This window comes from Alexandromys fortis, unplaced genomic scaffold, assembly GCF_014885135.2.
Source record: "Alexandromys fortis isolate MF-2015 unplaced genomic scaffold, M_Fortis_MF-2015_v1.1 scaffold_66, whole genome shotgun sequence".
Lineage (NCBI taxonomy): Eukaryota > Metazoa > Chordata > Mammalia > Rodentia > Cricetidae > Alexandromys > Alexandromys fortis.
In genome coordinates this window covers 2,741,017-2,758,336 of record NW_026067950.1, presented here as the reverse complement: position 1 = coordinate 2,758,336, position 17,320 = coordinate 2,741,017, and the positions used below count along the sequence as shown (strand labels likewise).

Here is a 17,320-nt window from a genome sequence, read left to right as displayed (position 1 = left end):
CTTGCAGATGGGCCCAGAAGGCAGCGATTCTCAGTCTGCATCACCAAGTGTAAGGCGTGTAGCCTTACCATGCTGAATCCTAAGAGCAGTGACCTCCTCTATATATACACCCAAGACATGCTGAACCGAGTCACTGGGGATAGATTATTCTGAGCATATGTATCCCCAAACCCTGGGAGCAGTGCCAGACTTGGTGTGTCGCAAACGACAGGCCTGTCATGTGGGACGGTGGCCCTACACGGCCCTTGGAATTGCCTCATGTAAGGTGTGCTATGGTTCTCAAACATCACCATAAACCGACATAGGCATATAAAGACGCCCAAGGTAAAATGTCCCCTCCGTTGTTTAGGTGGATGGAAGTCATACGAAGTGCTACCAGCTCAGCCTCCCGGGCCCACATCCTGAGTCACAAAGAATCTCACCTGTACTGATGGCTGGACACACCGGCTGTTCCAGCCACAGCTGCTCTCCTGGGAGATAGAAGGAAGCCTAGCGAAATCCTCACCGGTCTGAACACACTGAAGATGCGCAGTGGCTCCCGCCCACCTCCCTCCACAGGCCTCTCTCCAAACCTTGTCTTCTCCAGTACTAATCTCTCTTTCAGCAGTCTTTCCCCTCCAGGCCTAGGGATGGGAGGGCTTGTCTTGCTATTCTCGTGGGGCGCTTTAGCTTGTGCCAGTATTGAGATCTTGTCATCAAGAGTGCCAAATGACCGTCTCTGCCCTGCAGGTGCACCCCAGGGCAGGGCCCACGCATCCGTTCACCTGAGACACGAGTGCGCTTTTCCTAGGGAAGGGTTGCGCTGTCTTTCACCTGCGGACTGCTATTTTCCAGAATGGACTTTTCCAGGGTCTACAACACATGGCGCAGTCTTAAGCAAATGAGATCATTTTCGGATTTCATTTCTTTTCCAGTCTTTCTACTTTTATAATAATAGGACTCTGGTAGGACTCACTTTCCTCGACTAATAAGCAATGGCGGCGCACTCCATTCCACCGAGGGGTCTGGCTCCAGGGAGACCTGGTTACCACACCCATTTTCTTGGTGGAAGCTGACCAAATTGTTTGTGATTCCTATTTACAAACTGTAGTGGGGTTGTTTTCTGTTAAGAGAAGCGGATTTCCAGTGCAATACCTGGGCGTCACTGTCCGTGCGTGGTGTGTACAGTGGGGGCTCTTAGGCTGTGATGTTTTCCTGTCTGTTTCACAAGCATGAGAAGCTGTATGTTGTTGACCGGGGCCGTTTGTGCTGTTACGTTATGGGGCGTTGAGCGAGCTTCCCAGATAAGCATTGTATGGTCATGGTACGTAGTCCCAGCCCTGGTGACTGGACCCAGTTCTCCTGACACCATGGTTTGAACCTGCACACTCTCTAGTAGTCTCTTACGGTGCCTGTCTTCAAGTCTTTCCTTCTATACTCATTCCTTCTGGGCATGGGGCGCGGACAGGAGGACAGCCCACGTCCTGTACAGACTCCTCTGGGGACCTGAGCCTCCCAGTGGAAAACTCTGCCTATTCCCTAGGGTGACTGGGTGGCTGCCATTCCCTTCATGCAGAGCCCTCTACAGTGCAAGCTGGCCAGATCAGCACGGTCCTCACCCGGTGCCCTGCATCCCAGAAGCAGACCCCCCTCCCCCCCGCGCAAGTCAGGGGGCTGTGGCTAGTGTCCATGACTCACGATGGATGAGGAGTGAGCTGTGTCAATCATTTGCCTTACAATGTACCAGATGGTTCTAAGTACTAACAAAAGGGAATAAAAATACCTCATGCCACAATCCAGCACACGGAAGTCTGAAGGCAAAACCAAGAGCTCTGTCTTGTCTTTGTGTGGTGGGAAGAAGGGGGGTACTGGTGGGCGGGAAAGGGGACAGGACACCCACCAGGCATGGTACTGAGGTACAGCACTCTGTCTTTGTGTGGCGGGAAAGGGGACAGGACAGCCACCAGGCATGGTACTGAGATACAACACTCTGGCACATTGATGAAGACACACCCAAGTGAGAAGGGGGGAGGTTTAGAGGTCATGGCCATGCAGACCCCATCACCGGGCACCAGCAGTGCTGGGAACAGGCTCCCCGAGTTACCAAATTCCTGGAGGGCTGGAGACAAGATGACTTCTTCAGTGTGATTCCAGACTGTGTGACTGGCATTTCTGGCCTCCATACAGCTTCAGGGAAGCTCAAGAGTCTGATGGCCCCAAAACACAGACACAGCAGTCACTTCTGAGAGCTTTATTGACCTCTGGTGACAGCACGGAACTCGGACCTCCAGAGTTTCCACCTTCACTGCCACAGCTTACAGCAGAAACACAGAAGCCAGGTTTTGTAAGAAATATAATGCATATAAACCAATTACAGGTTTTGCCCAAGAAAGTATAAAACACTACACAGAGAACCAAACAGGAACCTTGATGAGCAACTCGGGAACAGAACAGTGGGCTTCTTCCACAGAGAAACCCCAGCTGCCAGGAACCCATAATCTCCCATATTGACTGGTGGATCAATCAAGAGGCTGTTACCCCCTGGGACAGAGCCATCAATGAGCTGGCAGGGCAGGGCACACCTGTAATCCCAGCTCTCAGGAGGCCAAGGCAAAAGGATCCTGAGTTCCTAGCCATCCTGAGCTCCCAAATGACCATCTGTCTCACGAGCCAGACCTGAAGCCTCAAACTACACGGCATTCATTCTCCCAGACTGGTGGCCTCATCACCATCAGAAACTGTGCCCGTGAGCTGTGAACAGCTTGCATGTAGCACTGGGGGACTTCTGGGAGTTGCTGAGCTCACCCACCACAGCCTGTGATGCCAAGGCAGGCACGGGTGGTAGATCTGAGATGGGCCCTGCTCTGAACAAAGGACAGGTGAAAACACAAGCATCAGCTAAACAATGTATCCGTGGAACACTTCACCCATCCTGTGCTGGAGGAGACTCGAAGGCAATCCACTTTCAAACTGTCAAACCCCACTTCCCCAGAGGCTTTTCCAATAAACTCCCAAAGAATCATGCGCTGCTTTCACAAGGAGGCTGTGCCTTATATACAGTCTAGAGACTGCAGAGGATCTGCCTGCGGTCACACAACACGCATCAGCAGCTCAACCACAGTGGCTCGTGTTAAAGACAGGTGGAAGGCATTGCAAGGAAAGCCCTCACCCAACACATAGCAAGCCCTGGGCTCATGTCCCAGTGCTACAAAGGAAGAAGAAACTGGCTTCACTATCAAGATTTATATTGCTACCCATTTGTAAGACTGTAGGGCTCCAGACAGTAGAAATGTCTGCTGCCCTCAGGATGCTCCTCCGCAGAACAGACTGACCCTCTGAGTGACTCCTGCAACAGCCTCATACAGGAAAGCACACGGCACTACAGCACAGAGTACTCTAGAAAACATCAAACAATCTCAAACTTCATGGTTCAGGGTAACATTCTTGGTACAAAGTAACAGTACTGGGGCCAAAGCGATGGCTCAGAGGTTAAGAGCACTGGCTGTTCTTGCAGAGGACACAGATTCTGTTCCCAGCACCCACATGGCAGCTCACAACTCTAGTCCCAAGGGATCCAACACTCTCGTCTGGCCTCCAAGGGCACTGCACACATGTGATGTACAGACATACATACAGGCAAAACACCCATAGACTCAAAAACAAAACAAAAAATCCGAAAACTAACAATTGTGGTTCTATTTCCCCTACCCAAAATGTATTGATTGAAATTATTAATCCAACCCAAATCTACTTTTAGACTATCACAATTTAATAGTCTAAAGACCTAGACCCTACCCCCACTTATTCTAAGCAATCGTCTCACAGCCAACACCTCTAGCACTGGCCTGCCCTTCCTATAATGCTGAGGCCACCTTACACCAGGCACAAGGCCACGCGGATGTCCCAAAGGTCCTGCTCCAAAACCTATCTATCTTCCTCGAGACCTAGCGCTCCAACAAGAGGAGAAGAATTAGCATCAAAGCAAAAACACTATAGCGGTCTGAGCAAGACCAGCAAGAACTGTTCTGAGAACTCAAGAATTCCCACCCTGCCAAGCAGTGCTTTGTAGCACATGAAGAAACAGGGAGCCTGGCAGACATCACCAGCAGACCCAGCTCCTTGAAGAGAACTGAAACCACCATTCACGTCCCCAGCAAGAGCTTCAGCAGTTCCACAAACACACAGCACTGGCCACACCTCAGTGACCAACACACAATTGCATAGGGCACTAACCTGGACATTTGGCTTTTGGACATCTGGGCACTTTTCCCTGGGGTCTCTATACACACTTACACAACCACAAACGTGCAGAGCAGGTGCCCCGTCTGCTCTGCGGTGCCATGTTTCAAGAATGGTATGCAAAATGAGTGAGTTATAAAATTTATTTGTGTGGCATTCAGACACTTCCAGGTGGGGTGGATGATGTGCAGATTCTACGACAAGGCTCCACGGAAAGGAGAGGACAGGACGGTGCATCTGGTGCAGACACAGTGGCACAACTCAACAGAGATTAGACGAGAGCACTTCATTCGGGAGAAATCAGAATAATTTAAAGCTCTGTGAGACAAGATGTGTTCCAACTGCAACACTAAGAAACAGTACCATTGATGAGAAAGAAAAACTTCCAAGTGTACCAAAGGGGGCACAGGGAAACCCAGGGGGAAGTTTGCATCTGCTGAGGTACAATCAGGAGTGTTCCATGGGGGAGGGTAATTATTATTAATGACAGACCCTGTAAATACAAAATAAAATCCAAATCACTGGTCACGAAATTCAAAATTTACATGTAATAAAGGCAAGGCAATAGACTCAAGTTCTGGCCTGTCAAATATTTACTCCACAGACATTATCTACAGAAGCACTTGGCCAATGTGTACACAGTGATTCCTTATGCACGCCAAAAGTTTTTCCGTAAAAATGACGCTATATACAAGTCTGTACACTGATCCACCAGAGCAACTCGTCTCCCGGGGGAGGCGCAAGCAACATAAAGCAGGTACCTGAGGTCGCAAGTCTTCAACCGCCTTGTCACAACCCAAATATACATTTCAGGGTTTGTTAAAGATACTTTCTTTGAATATGTGCACTATGATTAAAATTAAAAACAATAAAAAAATAAAATAATTGCTTGAAGGAGTAGCCCCCCACCCCATCGGAAGGACTCCACCTGGTGTGGCACGGTGAGGCTGTGTCCCTGGGCAGGTGCTGGCGCTACAGGAGGGTGGGCCTCCATGACACCTCTTCGCAGAGTCAGCAAAGGCTCTTACTGACTTTTAAACAGAAGGAAGATGAAGAAGAAAGGAAAGAGCAAACCCAGATGCAAAAGGCATTTCAGTGAGCTGACGTTCCTCCACCACTCAAGGAGTATCTAAGGGAAAGCAGAGAGAGACATCACTAAACATCAGTTCTGACACCAGGGCAAACTGTCCAAGAACCAAGCACAAGAATCAGCAGGTTAACAGATCTATCATTCAAGAAAGTTCGGGTTCTAACACAAAAACTCATAATACATAAAAAGCAAGCCTGTGTTCAGCCTCTGTGGAAAAGGGCAGTCATTAGGTCACCAAATGACACCAAGGGCCCACTCGCAGGCTCTCCCTCTACCATCCTCCAGGCAGCCTGTCCTACTGGTTAGATCTTGCCCTTCTGGTTGCCCTTCCGGCAAGCTGCCAGAATCCACCTGTGTCTCTGTGGCCAACTCCCCATCCCATGCTGGAGTTACAGCCACACAGCAGCATGCAAAGCCAGTGTATGGTGTTGGCCTACACTCCTGCTTGTAGAATGCACCTAACATGCTATGCCGAGCCTGCTCCAGCCCAGGATCTATTTCTGAAAACTGGTGCTACCAAGGACAGAGAGCTTAGGCTAGTTTGAGTCTAAGCTCAGCAATTTACAAGTGCAGGCTAGGAGAGCCACGTCCTAGGAGCATTAGAAATCATGGCCCAGAAGGGTCTGTGTGTCTGCATGAACACCTTGCATATAACATCAGAAGAGATGGTAATAACTGGGTTATAACCATAGGATCCATGCCATTTGTTTAAAAAATAAAAAAAAAAGTCTGTGTTGTCTTGCTTCTAAATGCTAAATGGTATAAGTGCCATGGCCAAGATAATGTCATTCCAAACTGACATCATATCACAGGAGACTCCCAGAGTCCCTTTATAATACACTGAACATACTCAAACGGGTCCACAGGATGCTCTTAGCAGCACACTTGAGCCACATCTAAGACTCAAACATCAAGAACTACAGATGCCCCGCTATGGGTGAGCTACTCCTCCTGTGGTGGACACAGTGCTCTCACTGAAGACACTTCATACAGAAGTCGCTCTGGGGAGACTGTCTGAAACAAGTCATGCGGGAACAAGCTAGGAAGAAGCCCAAATGATGGACACCGGTGAGCACCACCCTGTGGCTGGTTGGCCTTCAGGAACACAAAGGAGAAAAATGGAAAGCCACAGCCATGTTCAGAGACAAGATCAGGACCCCACCACTCACTCATCTGATGACTTAGGAGGGCCCACTTACTACAAAGGCCATGGGTGTCTACTTGAAATCTGAGTTTGGACTGAGAAAGATGTAGCCATATAGAATTCACATCAGATTTCAAAGGTTTGATTCCAAAGAAAACAATGCAAAATATCTCACTAGATAATTGTTTATAATGATTATAAGTTGGCAAAGGAAATTATCAAATATAGTTAAGAACTTACAACGACCTGTTGGATGAGGATACAGCTGGTTTTAAGCTGTATTTTTCCTTTATTTTTGTGATGAGCTGTTACCTTTTGTGATGAGACGCAAACCAGGGGCAGTCTGAAAAAGACCTCTCTCTCCTTCAATGGCCTCAAGACTGGGAGCCACCAAGCAAGTCATTTTTATATTTTAGCCCTAACAGTAAGATCTATTCAACATGAAGGCTATGTGCCCAAAGCCACCAAACAGGGATGGGAGCTCGCTGAGGCCAGAGAACAGACCTACAGGCAAGGCTCCAGGCCTGGCTCGGAGTCCGCTGCACCGAAGCTGCCGGTATCTGAACAAAGCAGTGTGACTGGGCTTTACCCCTCTGCTCACTAGACCACTGCAGAGGTGTGTTAAGGCAGCATGCCTTAGTTTATAAGAACTTTATAGTTTATAAGAACTATAAAGGCAAGGCTCTGGGGTCCTTTCCAGAGTCACCTCTTTCCTGTGTGCAGTTCAGAACAAGCCTTTCCCCAGAGGTTTTGCTGTAAGCCCTGGTCTGGGGGGACAACAGGAACAGACAAGGATGAAGCATCCAAGAGACACCCAGCTGTAGCCCGTGGCAGTTGTCTAGTCCCAGAAGTCATGCCGGCACCACCAGGCTCTCCTATAGCCCAGCTCTAGCCCAGAGCCTGTTACCTCTGCAGCCGCTGCACGAGCTGAGCCACCATGGTGTCAGAGATCCCAGGGCAGGCCTCTTCTGCCAAGTAGATGGCTCCCCGCAGCTCTTCTATTGACCCCAAGTTTCCTCCGCATGCCTGGCTCTTTTCTTTCAGCTGAAAACGCACACAAGAGCAGTGAGACGCATGTGCACAGGCCGGGCAGCAGCCCTGACGCGCATCTCCTTGTGCATCCCTCACCTTACCCCAGAAAGTGCTATCAATGCCGACCACATGCAACCCTGGTTCACTCCTTAAGGGTTACTGTGGGTCAGGGCAGAACTCAGACACACAGCCTTTGGAGTCAAGAGCACTGTCAGGTGGTAACCATGAGCCCTGGGACTTCGGCAACACTGTCCTGTGCTCCGTGAAAAGTCACAACTATGTGCTTAGACACACCCCCCAGCATGAAGACCAACTCCAAGTCCTTCTCCTGGAGGTGCTCACAGAACGGAACACGAGCACAAGAGCCCCTCACATCAAGGCTGAGCTCAGCTCAGGATTACAGACCTCCCAGCACTGACATCAGCAGCTCAGTCCCCAGCCCCAGTCTCCCTCATCCCTCATCTGTAAACACAGCTTTGACTCTGAGGATGCTGAGAACACCAGACCACTGTCGCCCTAAGAGCATTGTCTCTAAGGGGCCACACTGGGGAGGCCCACAGAAGCAGGGCCCATTGTGGCGTTGTGTTAGCTAACAGTCCCTGCCACTCACCTGCCTCTGATCTGTGTCTCAAAGCAGAAGCAAAGACAGACAGAGAATCAGAGCCCTGGCCCTCTTTCACCACGACAGTGCTGGATGCAATGGCCGCATCACTAATGTGTGCAGTCGTCCCTGACGTAGGCAGAGTAGCAGCGATGGGAACATTCCACTGTGGATTGTGCTCATGTGTTGAACAGGCTGTTTACTGAGCTTCGATGACTATTACAAGCACTGAATCCTCACCTCTAGTCATGGCCTACTACCCCTAATGACACTGACTTCTAGAATATTACCTCATTCTGGTGGATTTGAGATTGTCCCTGAGGAATAATTCAGCAGCTTGAGTCCAGTAAAACCTGCACAGCCCCTGACAGATCAGGAAATCCACACAGCCTTCCCTGCTCATCAGCCTGGCTTATGGAAGGCAGGGCCCATGGCCAGTGGTCTGCATGGATGCCAAGGCAGAAGCTGAGCCTGCCTCTGCCCCCAATTCGTACTGGCAGCCACCTACAAAGGACAGCCCTGGTCCCCTCTTCTTCCCTCCTAACCTTAGCCCCACCCCCAAGAAAGGCAGCCAGGGATCTTACCTCAGCAAAGAGAGGGGAAATAATGGTGGATAAACACTGAGAGAAAGGCCTCTTTGGGATGTCCTTCACCTTGGGGAAGAAGAAGGCATCGTTAGAAACAGGACCAGGTAAGGATTCTGCAGTCTCCTCCTGGAAACCCTTCGGGCTCACTATGTGAGTGAGATGGTCAAAGGGCCACCTGTGAAGCTGGGCACCCACGGGAAATCACTCCGGAAGGCTAGTGCCAGGAACTCCACGCAGTCCCTGTACAAGAGGCCCAGTTCCCACCACCCCATCAGGAGACCTGTGGGACCCCAGAGGTGGCTACTGGTCCACACGGCCTGACAAACTGAACCTCTGTGCTCCGCAAGATCTTTAAGACACAGCTTCTTGTACATTTAAGTGGGCTGAAAACCACCCCATCAAAATTAAATCTCTAAACACAAAACTCATTTTTAGGGGTCCAAAATTAAAACGCCAGCATAAAATCAGAGTTCATTGAAGTCCGCAGGAGCTTTCTTTCTCGTGTGAGCTTCACCCCACATCCAGCTCCACCATGCGGCTGAGGGTCAGGAGGAGACGGGCACAGCTCAGCACCTACACTCCCCAGTCCCACACCTCACTCCTGCAGCAGGCTCGCTGTGCCGCGGGCTGGCGAGTGTGGGCACAGGAGCAGGCATGAGCCACTATCATACCTTATTTCTTTCCAAGTCTGATGGCTGAAGAGTTCCATTCTCCAGATTCTTGGGATCTTTCTCCCGGATTGTGAAGATCCAGTCCCCAGAGTCGCTGCCTCCAGATGCCTGGCCATCTGTTTCCCTTGACACAGAAATCCCACCAAGTTCACCAACGTGGGCTGGGCTATGAACTGAACCCACTGACACAGCCCATTCACACCAAGTCACTTGCAGCCATGCCACAAAGCATAGCAGACAGGAAGGAACATGGCTCCTGGGATTGCCCTTGAACTAGCAGACAGTGCCACTATTCTGGGGCCACCTCCTCCTCCACTTCTCTGTCAGTCTCTCTTGAACCTTGGTTTCTTTCCAAGAACCTCTTTCTGGCCATGGCTCAAAACGTCCTCTTTCGCCCTACAGCAGCCACACAGCTTCACGGTGGAGAGCGGCCCCCTCTCACCATCCCTGTCACTGTCCCCAAGTCCACAGCCCGCTTCTGCCCTGTGTGCCACCACCAAGGCTCTACTGCTCTACAGACTGACAGACAAGGTGCCCACTCAGTCCTTACGGCAATGACCGGGCCTGCCTGCTGCCCCCATCCTTTCCCACCCACAGAGCCGGCCTGCTCAGTCTGGCTTCCATGTCCCAGCTTTACTCTGACCCAGGGGCTGGCCCCTTCCCTAAGGCCTATACCCCGAGTGACACCATTTGCTCTCATGGCTCCGTCTGTGTCTTCTGCCTGCTCTCCATGGTGCAACAACGCTTTAAGCTACGCGTCTTCTACACACTCCATAAGCAGCTCAAACTGTTTCCGACCCCTTACCGCTGTGCTGCGGAAACCTGGACAACGTCCCTGCCTCCTTCACTGGGGCTGAAACCCGGGGCCGCTGACATGCCAGCCAGGTACTGAGCAACAATCCCGCCACTCTGTATTTTATTTTCAGACGGTTTCATTCACTTGCTTGTAAGTCTGGAAGTCCCTGGCACCTGAGATGTGCTGGGATGGCTGGGATGGCTGGGAGGGCACCTCCACCCAGACCCCTGCCGCAGCCTGGCCCACCCTGCAGCTGACGCTAGTCTCCCAGCAACAGCATCTCAATGACCTCCCAGTCAGTGGTCTCAACCGCTTCACACCCCAGTCAACAAATGTGGGTGCTGAGTGGGGAACCCACACTCAGTGAGTAACTGCCCCATACAAAGCTTGGCAACACCGAGAGTCCCCAAAGCAATCTTTCTTTTCTCTTCAGAACTACACACAAGGACTTTGTCTGTCGGGACCTTAACGGCAGGGGATAATGAAGAGCAGAAGCCTCGCCACGGTCCTGTGCAAGCTCCTATTAATACAGATGTCACTCAAACTCCGTGGCAGTGCACTGGGTCAGAGAACCCCAAACAAGGCCATGGGTACAACATGGAACTCAGCACCAGTCCAGAGGGCCGGGATTCAGCTCCATGCACAGGGCTGGCCTCGCATGCATGAGGAACTGAACTACCCGCACACAGGCACGCACACCCCCGCAGAGAAGCATGGAGACCTCACGAGGACAACTTACACATCCGAGTCCTCTGAGCTGGAGTCGTCATGGCTCTGTTCCGCCTTCCACCTCTTGTACCGGTCGATGAGCTCCGTCAAGTAGGACGTCTTCTTCGCATTGCGGATTATGAACTTGTGCTTCAACAGCTCCTTAGCAGTGGGTCTCTGGAAAACACACGTGCCCAGATATTCTACTCTGTTCCACCTGAACAGCCAGGCTTCTGGACTAAAATGTCGGACTGCTGCACCACACAGCACTGGGTTCTACTGAGTCTGCTTCCTCTGCAGGCTTATTCCAAAGGAGTTGCACCACTCCCGAGCCTGAGCCTACCCGCACAAGGTAGACCTGACAGGGAGTTCCAACAAGGACAAAAACAGTCTACCAGACCATTCAACCAAAGAAAAAACACATCTACCTATAACATCACAAAAGAACTCTGGTTTACATGGTACTGCCCGAGAGTGCGCATATCCTGATTTATGTAATACTGCCTGGGAGCGCGCATCTCCTGGTTTATCTGGTACTGCCCGAGAGCGCGCATCTCCTGGTTTACGTGGTACTGCCCAAGAGTGCACATCTCCTGATTTATAGTGTACCTCAGGACAGATGCTGAGTAAGGGAAACACATACTCTTCATGACTTCCTATAGGGCTGGGCTAATACCACAAATTAAAATGAAGTTGATGACTCGACTCATCTACAACAGGTTAGGGCAGGAGTCAGGAGAGACCCAGCCGGGTTTCCGTGGTCACCAGCACTTCCAGTTTAGAAAAGCAGACACGTGAACCTACGATTCCCCACTCCGTGACTGGGGCCAACAGCTAGATAACCACCTGGACACGGCACAACTCCAACCCAACAACTCACCCAGCTTAGCCGTGGCTTCCCCACCTACCGGCACAAAGCTCCCTCAATATGCAGAGTGGTCCAAGCAGGAGCAGCAGACACAGAGGCCTGCCCGGCACACCACAGTCCCCCTGCTCCAGGAATCTATGTTTTTTCTTAACAAGAACAGCGTGTACTCTACCATGATCCCCGAGAACCAGTGGCTTCAGCAATCCCTCCCCCTCCACCCACTGCCCGTGACACTCCAAGCACACACAACCAAGTGCCATGTTTTCAGTTTCGAGGCTTCTCAAGCTGAAGCGGAAGGTGCACCCCAGGAATAAATGAGGACTGGACCAGCTTTAGAAGAATATACTGCACACTTGGGTCTCTCTTCCCGAGCGCCATTGTAGTACCCTGTGCATTACACACGTGGTATAAACAAACAACTGGACTGCACGAAGACCACACTCGCCATGCCCTGACCAACCCAGTCCAAATGCTGATCTGCTGCCCTCACCCGCAGCCAATGGTGCTTTAGATCCTGATGAGTTCCTTTGCCAGAACTGGTACCCTATGGGGGAACTACATGATGCTATTGTAAAACTTAATTTTCTCGTCACTTTTAGACAAGGGTTTATGGGCCCCCTCATGAATATTCTTGAGGTCCAGATAACTCTGCTCACAGAAACCCACATACGATGCTACCTGGGACACAGGAACACAGGCTGCTTTAAAAAAAAAAGTCCCAGTTCTCCAGGAAATGAGGCAGAGCTCCCAGCAGCTAAGGCCCAGCGGGGGGGAAGAGAGGAAGCAGAGACGGTGGTACCCTGTCAGTCTCCGAGCACAATCTTCAGGTCAGCCTCTGCTCTTGCTGAAGCAGCTTCCCAGTTCCCAGCCTGACCTTGTCTGTACACACTGAAAACCAGGATCCCACCCCACACCGAGGAGAAAACCCCTCAGGGGCAATGGGATATGAGATGCTAGAAAATTTCTAACAAAATAATTACAACTTAAATCCCTAGCACATAAAATGACAACAACAACAAAGTCTCCGTAATTTAAAGAAATCAAACTCATCTGCAAAGTTGTGTGAGATCAGGGAGACAGCCAGCGATGACTGAAACAATCCCCACAGGGCAAATTCACCCCGGCTTGAGACCACAGAAAGGGGTACACTCACAAAGCTCGGCTCCTTATTCAAACAGGCCTCCACAAACTCCTTGAGGGGTTTGCTATAGTTTCCTTCCAGTGTGGGAGGGTTGTTCTTTGGGATGAGGAATAACACCTTCATGGGGTGCAGCTCGGAATGCGGGGGCTCTCCTTTGGCCAGTTCTATTGCTGTGATGCCGAGGGACCAGATGTCTGCCTGTAAGGACCAGAGCGAACAGAGTATATTCAGACAAGTGTGGTGGGTGTGTGTTTCAATCTCAGGTTCTGAAAAAGACAATCATTTTAAATGATAAGAAATATAAGCCCTTGGCATAATTTTAACACAGAAAACGAGTGGACAGATTTACTGACATACCCCTCCCCTACAGAGCGATCCTGACTATCATCTCTATGGTCGTCAACCCTTGAGCAGCACCTGGTGCACGGCTGTGCAGATCCAGTGGGCACCTTGGTCCCCACACCAGCTCTGCAATCAAGGTCTCGTGGGACTGGACAGCTGCCTTTTCAGGAGGGAGGCAGCTAGAGGAGGGTGTGTAAAGGGCTGACCCCTGTGCCCTGAACTTAACATAGACTGGACAGCTGCCTCTTCAGGAGGGAGGCAGTTACAGGAGGGTGTGTAAAGGGCTGACCACTGTGCCCGGAACTTAACATAGTTTGTCTGTTTGCTCTTGCAGTGCTCGGAACCGAACCTAGGACCTCATGTACGCTAGGCAAACGCTCTACCAACCCAACAGAATGTTTATTATTAAAAATGATCAAACACAGACATGGGAAACATTAATACGATGCCCCTCCATACGACTGCATATCTGCATCGTATAAGCCACTGTACCTCGTGGCCTGTCATCCCAGCACTCAGAAGACAGAGGCAGGGACACTGTACAAGCTACACACACAGTGACTGTAAATCCTAGCACTACATAGCAGGGTCTCGAGGAGGAGCAGACACGGAAACCTGTCTTGACACCGCCCGCCAACGTGTGCGCCCCCCCCCCCCCCGCTTCAATATGCCAACCAAACAGGCTCGCTTACACACTGACACTAAAATTAGCAACACTGGTAGTTCTCAACTAGTGAGTCCACAACACCAACATGCGATCAGCAGAAATGCAGCTTACTGCACTGGAGCTCTCTTGGGCAGTGTGCAGGGCAATTCTCTTTTGTGGCCTGGGCAACAACAGCCACCAGACTGGACAAGAGGAAAACGGGGGGGGGGGGGGACACACATACAACCAATGCAGCCTCAACTCAGTACTTCCAACTTGCAGTGAGTTTATCTAGAAGTGTCTATAAAAGTCGTATACACACACACACACATACACCCCACCCCACCCCCATGCCCCAGACAGGATTTCTCTATGTAACAGTTGTAGACCAGGCTGGCCTCAAACTCGCTGAGATCCACCTGCCTCTGCCTCAAATGCAGGGATTAAAGATGTGTGCCAACACTGCCTGGCACGTCTATAAGTCTTTAATATCAGGTAGTAACTAAGCTTTTCCAACTGCTTATTTAAAAAAAAAAAAAGGAACAGAAAACCTTCCACAGTTGCTTTATCTGAATTAGGATCCGGACGGTGTCCACATGTCCCAGGGGACGGCTAGGCTACCCAAGGTTCTTTCCCCTCTAACAGTCTCCACTGCCAATTTCCCAGGTGCCGTTAACAAAAAGGTCAAGTCCTTCTCTGTAGTTTCTGTGCTGGTTGGATTTCTATCAACTTGGCAAACCAGAGTCATCTGGGAAGGAGAGCCTTAATTCAGAACACGCCCCCATCAGACTGGCCAATAGGCAAAGCCTATGAGGCTTTTTATTTCCCTGATTAATGACTGGCGTGGAAGGGCCCAACCACTGTGGGCAGTGCCATTACCCTGGACTGGTGGCCCAGGGGTATATGAGAAAGAAAGTAAGTGGTCGAGAGGAGCAAGCCAGTCAACAGTGCCCTGACTAAGACCCTGTGACATCTATTCCCAGCCTAAGGGCTTGTGGACCCTGCAGTGAGACTCAGCAGCCCTGGGGTGGCCCTGCTGCCCAAGCCCACGTACAATCATGTCAGTGCACACACTAGGTTCCTTAAATGGTCACTGTAGTGAACGGAGCACAGCAGTCTCAGGGCACTCTAGGGTGAGCAGGACATGGGACTGTGCTGGAGGCCCCTCTGCTCATCACTGCCTCAGAAAACATCACCAGTCCAGGCCCTAAAGAGACAGCTACCATGGCTCCTCCAGGGGGCAAGACAAGGCCAGTTCAGGTGGTCACAGGACTAGGACAATCCCTGATCCTTAGCCCCTTGCAGTGGACTCACCTGCCATTCTGCAACCAGAAACCCTCACCGCCGCGCCCCAGTCGAGCCTGAAGGTGGCAAGAAGCAGTGACAAAGCCTCACAAAGAGGAAAGGGAGCTGCATCCCAGCAGGCCAGTCTCTCGCCTGTCCCCTGTGAAGTGTGTGTGACTGCTGTCACCGACTCCCATACTCTGAGGCACAGCATGACACCACCGCGCATCCACCACCATGTGTCCACAGGGCCTGTGGCAATGGGTCTCCACCCAGACCTCTGGAAGCCGCACAATCAGCTCAACTGACCCCATTACAAGACCTGGCAGAGATGGTCTCTGCTTCAGGTGAGCTGTACCCTGGCAGCACCCAGAGGCCTGAGAACTTTGGAAGTGGGGGAAAGGCAGAAAGAAGCTGGCCCTGCTTCCTCAGGCTCCCACACATGGGGTGACCTAAACCTAACCAAGAACAACCCGGCATGACCCTGGCCCTCCAGCACCAGCCAGACCTGCGCAGGGACCTGTGTAGCACCCCTGCCTGCATCGGGCACCCACTGACAAACTCAGACTGAGCCGGCACGTCCATTTAGTATCAAGCCATCTGGCATATAACCAAAGACCACAATAAAGATCCATGTTTAAACCCAATCTACCCAGGAGGAGGAGGCCACTAGTTAATTCCCAGCTGCTTAGCCCCGAAATAATCACACAGAAACTGCATTAATTAAATCACTGCTTGGCCCATTAGATCTAGCTTTTTATTGGCTAACTCTTACATATTAATTTAACCCGTCTCCATTAATCTGTATATTGTCATGTGGCTGTGGCTTACTGGGTAAAGTCCCCTCCGGCATCTGTCTCTGGTGGGGCTCCATGGCTTCTCCTTAAACTCCGCCTCCTTTCTACCAGCATTCATTTTAGTCCTCCCCCATTCCCTGCGCAGGCCCAACACAGTTTCTTTATTAACCAATGGTGATCATAGCATAGAGGGGCATCCCACATCACCACCCTAATAAATAGGAGCAGGAAGACAGAAGAGACCTTCCCAAACACTCCGCCAGCAGCGCTACTTAGTCCAGTTCAGAACACCCATTAACTTAATGAAGTTTCCAAAATAAAGAACCACAGCAAATCCCAGCCAACATAACTGCGTGACTACCGCTATATTTAGGACATGCGCACCTGGGGATTCAAGTGAAAAATCAGGGGAGGGGAGGACAGCCTTATCCAAAACAACCCGAGTGGAACTGCACCAAGGAGCCACTGCAGGGACGCACCGTGGCGAGAAGACCAGGAAAGCTCTCTGGGAAACAAGAAAGGGAGTGGCCATGGCTACAACAGAAATGGGTGACTTGGGTCCCAAGTCATAAGGGCCAAGGTTGAAAAGCTAATTTACAACAACTGAAAGAGAACGACCAGGGTAGTTATTCTAGTCTCTCTCCTACCAAAATTCAGACATGAACACCAACAGTGAACAGCGGACAATACACCTACCTTCCTACATGACCGAACTGAGAAACCTGAGCGCCCGAGCTACGGTATCACCACAGTTCACCAGGCCAGAGCAAAAGATATCTCTACGTTACGGCATGCTGTAATGTCATATACCTTACAAGAGTCCCAAAGGCAAGTTATCCTATGCTTCAAGCATCATTTAATGAGGCAGGAAATCTGCTACACACGGAGGAGGGTCCTATTAAAAAAAAGGAAGAAAGAAAAACAAAGGCAGGGGTCTGGCACGCTAACACATACTCGCAATCCCAAAATGGGTAGGTGACCAGTTTGTCAGGCTTGGCTCTCAGAGCAAAACTGTCTCCAAAGAGGAGGGGCAATGAGTTAATCTTTTTTTCTTTTTTTGAGGGGCTGGAAAGACAGCTCCGCATTTAAGAGCACAGACTGTTCTCACAAGAATTCTAGCTGTGTCCCAGCATCTGTGCCATCTCGGGGATCTCATGCCTTCCAGAGCACCAGCACCGTACGTGCATACCCACACAGACAAGACGTAAACACATAAAAGACAAAGAACAATGTCCAACCTATGCTCGTCTCTGGGTTAAATTTGTTTTTGTGTAGAAGTCTGGGGCTTAGGAAGGCCAATTCTCTGCCATGACCATGTTTACTGCGCATGGGCCACTGACCGGAGGAAACGGAATGAGCTATCACATGGTTTTAGAGAATTAAAGGACAAAAGCA

The 17,320-nt window shown here is 50.7% G+C and overlaps 2 protein-coding genes across 6 annotated transcripts in view; one reads left to right on the top strand and one right to left on the bottom strand.

The window, feature by feature from the left end:
* The window catches only part of Farp1 (FERM, ARH/RhoGEF and pleckstrin domain protein 1), a 214,903-nt gene extending 213,097 nt beyond the window's left edge, over positions 1-1,806 (top strand). For all 5 annotated transcript variants that reach the window (XM_050150437.1, XM_050150440.1, XM_050150436.1 and 2 more), the window contains one exon: positions 350-1,806. In XM_050150437.1, coding sequence (XP_050006394.1) covers positions 350-431 — 82 coding nt within the window. In that variant the 3' untranslated portion in view covers positions 432-1,806. The remainder of the gene's footprint in view (positions 1-349) is intronic.
* A 2,541-nt stretch (positions 1,807-4,347) lies between these two features.
* Positions 4,348-17,320, bottom strand: part of Stk24 (serine/threonine kinase 24) — a 74,300-nt gene continuing 61,327 nt past the window's right edge. Inside the window, exons 6-11 of the mRNA XM_050150441.1 lie at positions 12,869-13,054; positions 10,879-11,024; positions 9,344-9,467; positions 8,670-8,738; positions 7,360-7,496; positions 4,348-5,347 (exon numbers count right to left, since the gene is read on the bottom strand). Of these exons, the coding sequence (XP_050006398.1) occupies positions 5,311-5,347; positions 7,360-7,496; positions 8,670-8,738; positions 9,344-9,467; positions 10,879-11,024; positions 12,869-13,054 (699 nt within the window). The 3' untranslated portion in view covers positions 4,348-5,310. The remainder of the gene's footprint in view (positions 5,348-7,359; positions 7,497-8,669; positions 8,739-9,343; positions 9,468-10,878; positions 11,025-12,868; positions 13,055-17,320) is intronic.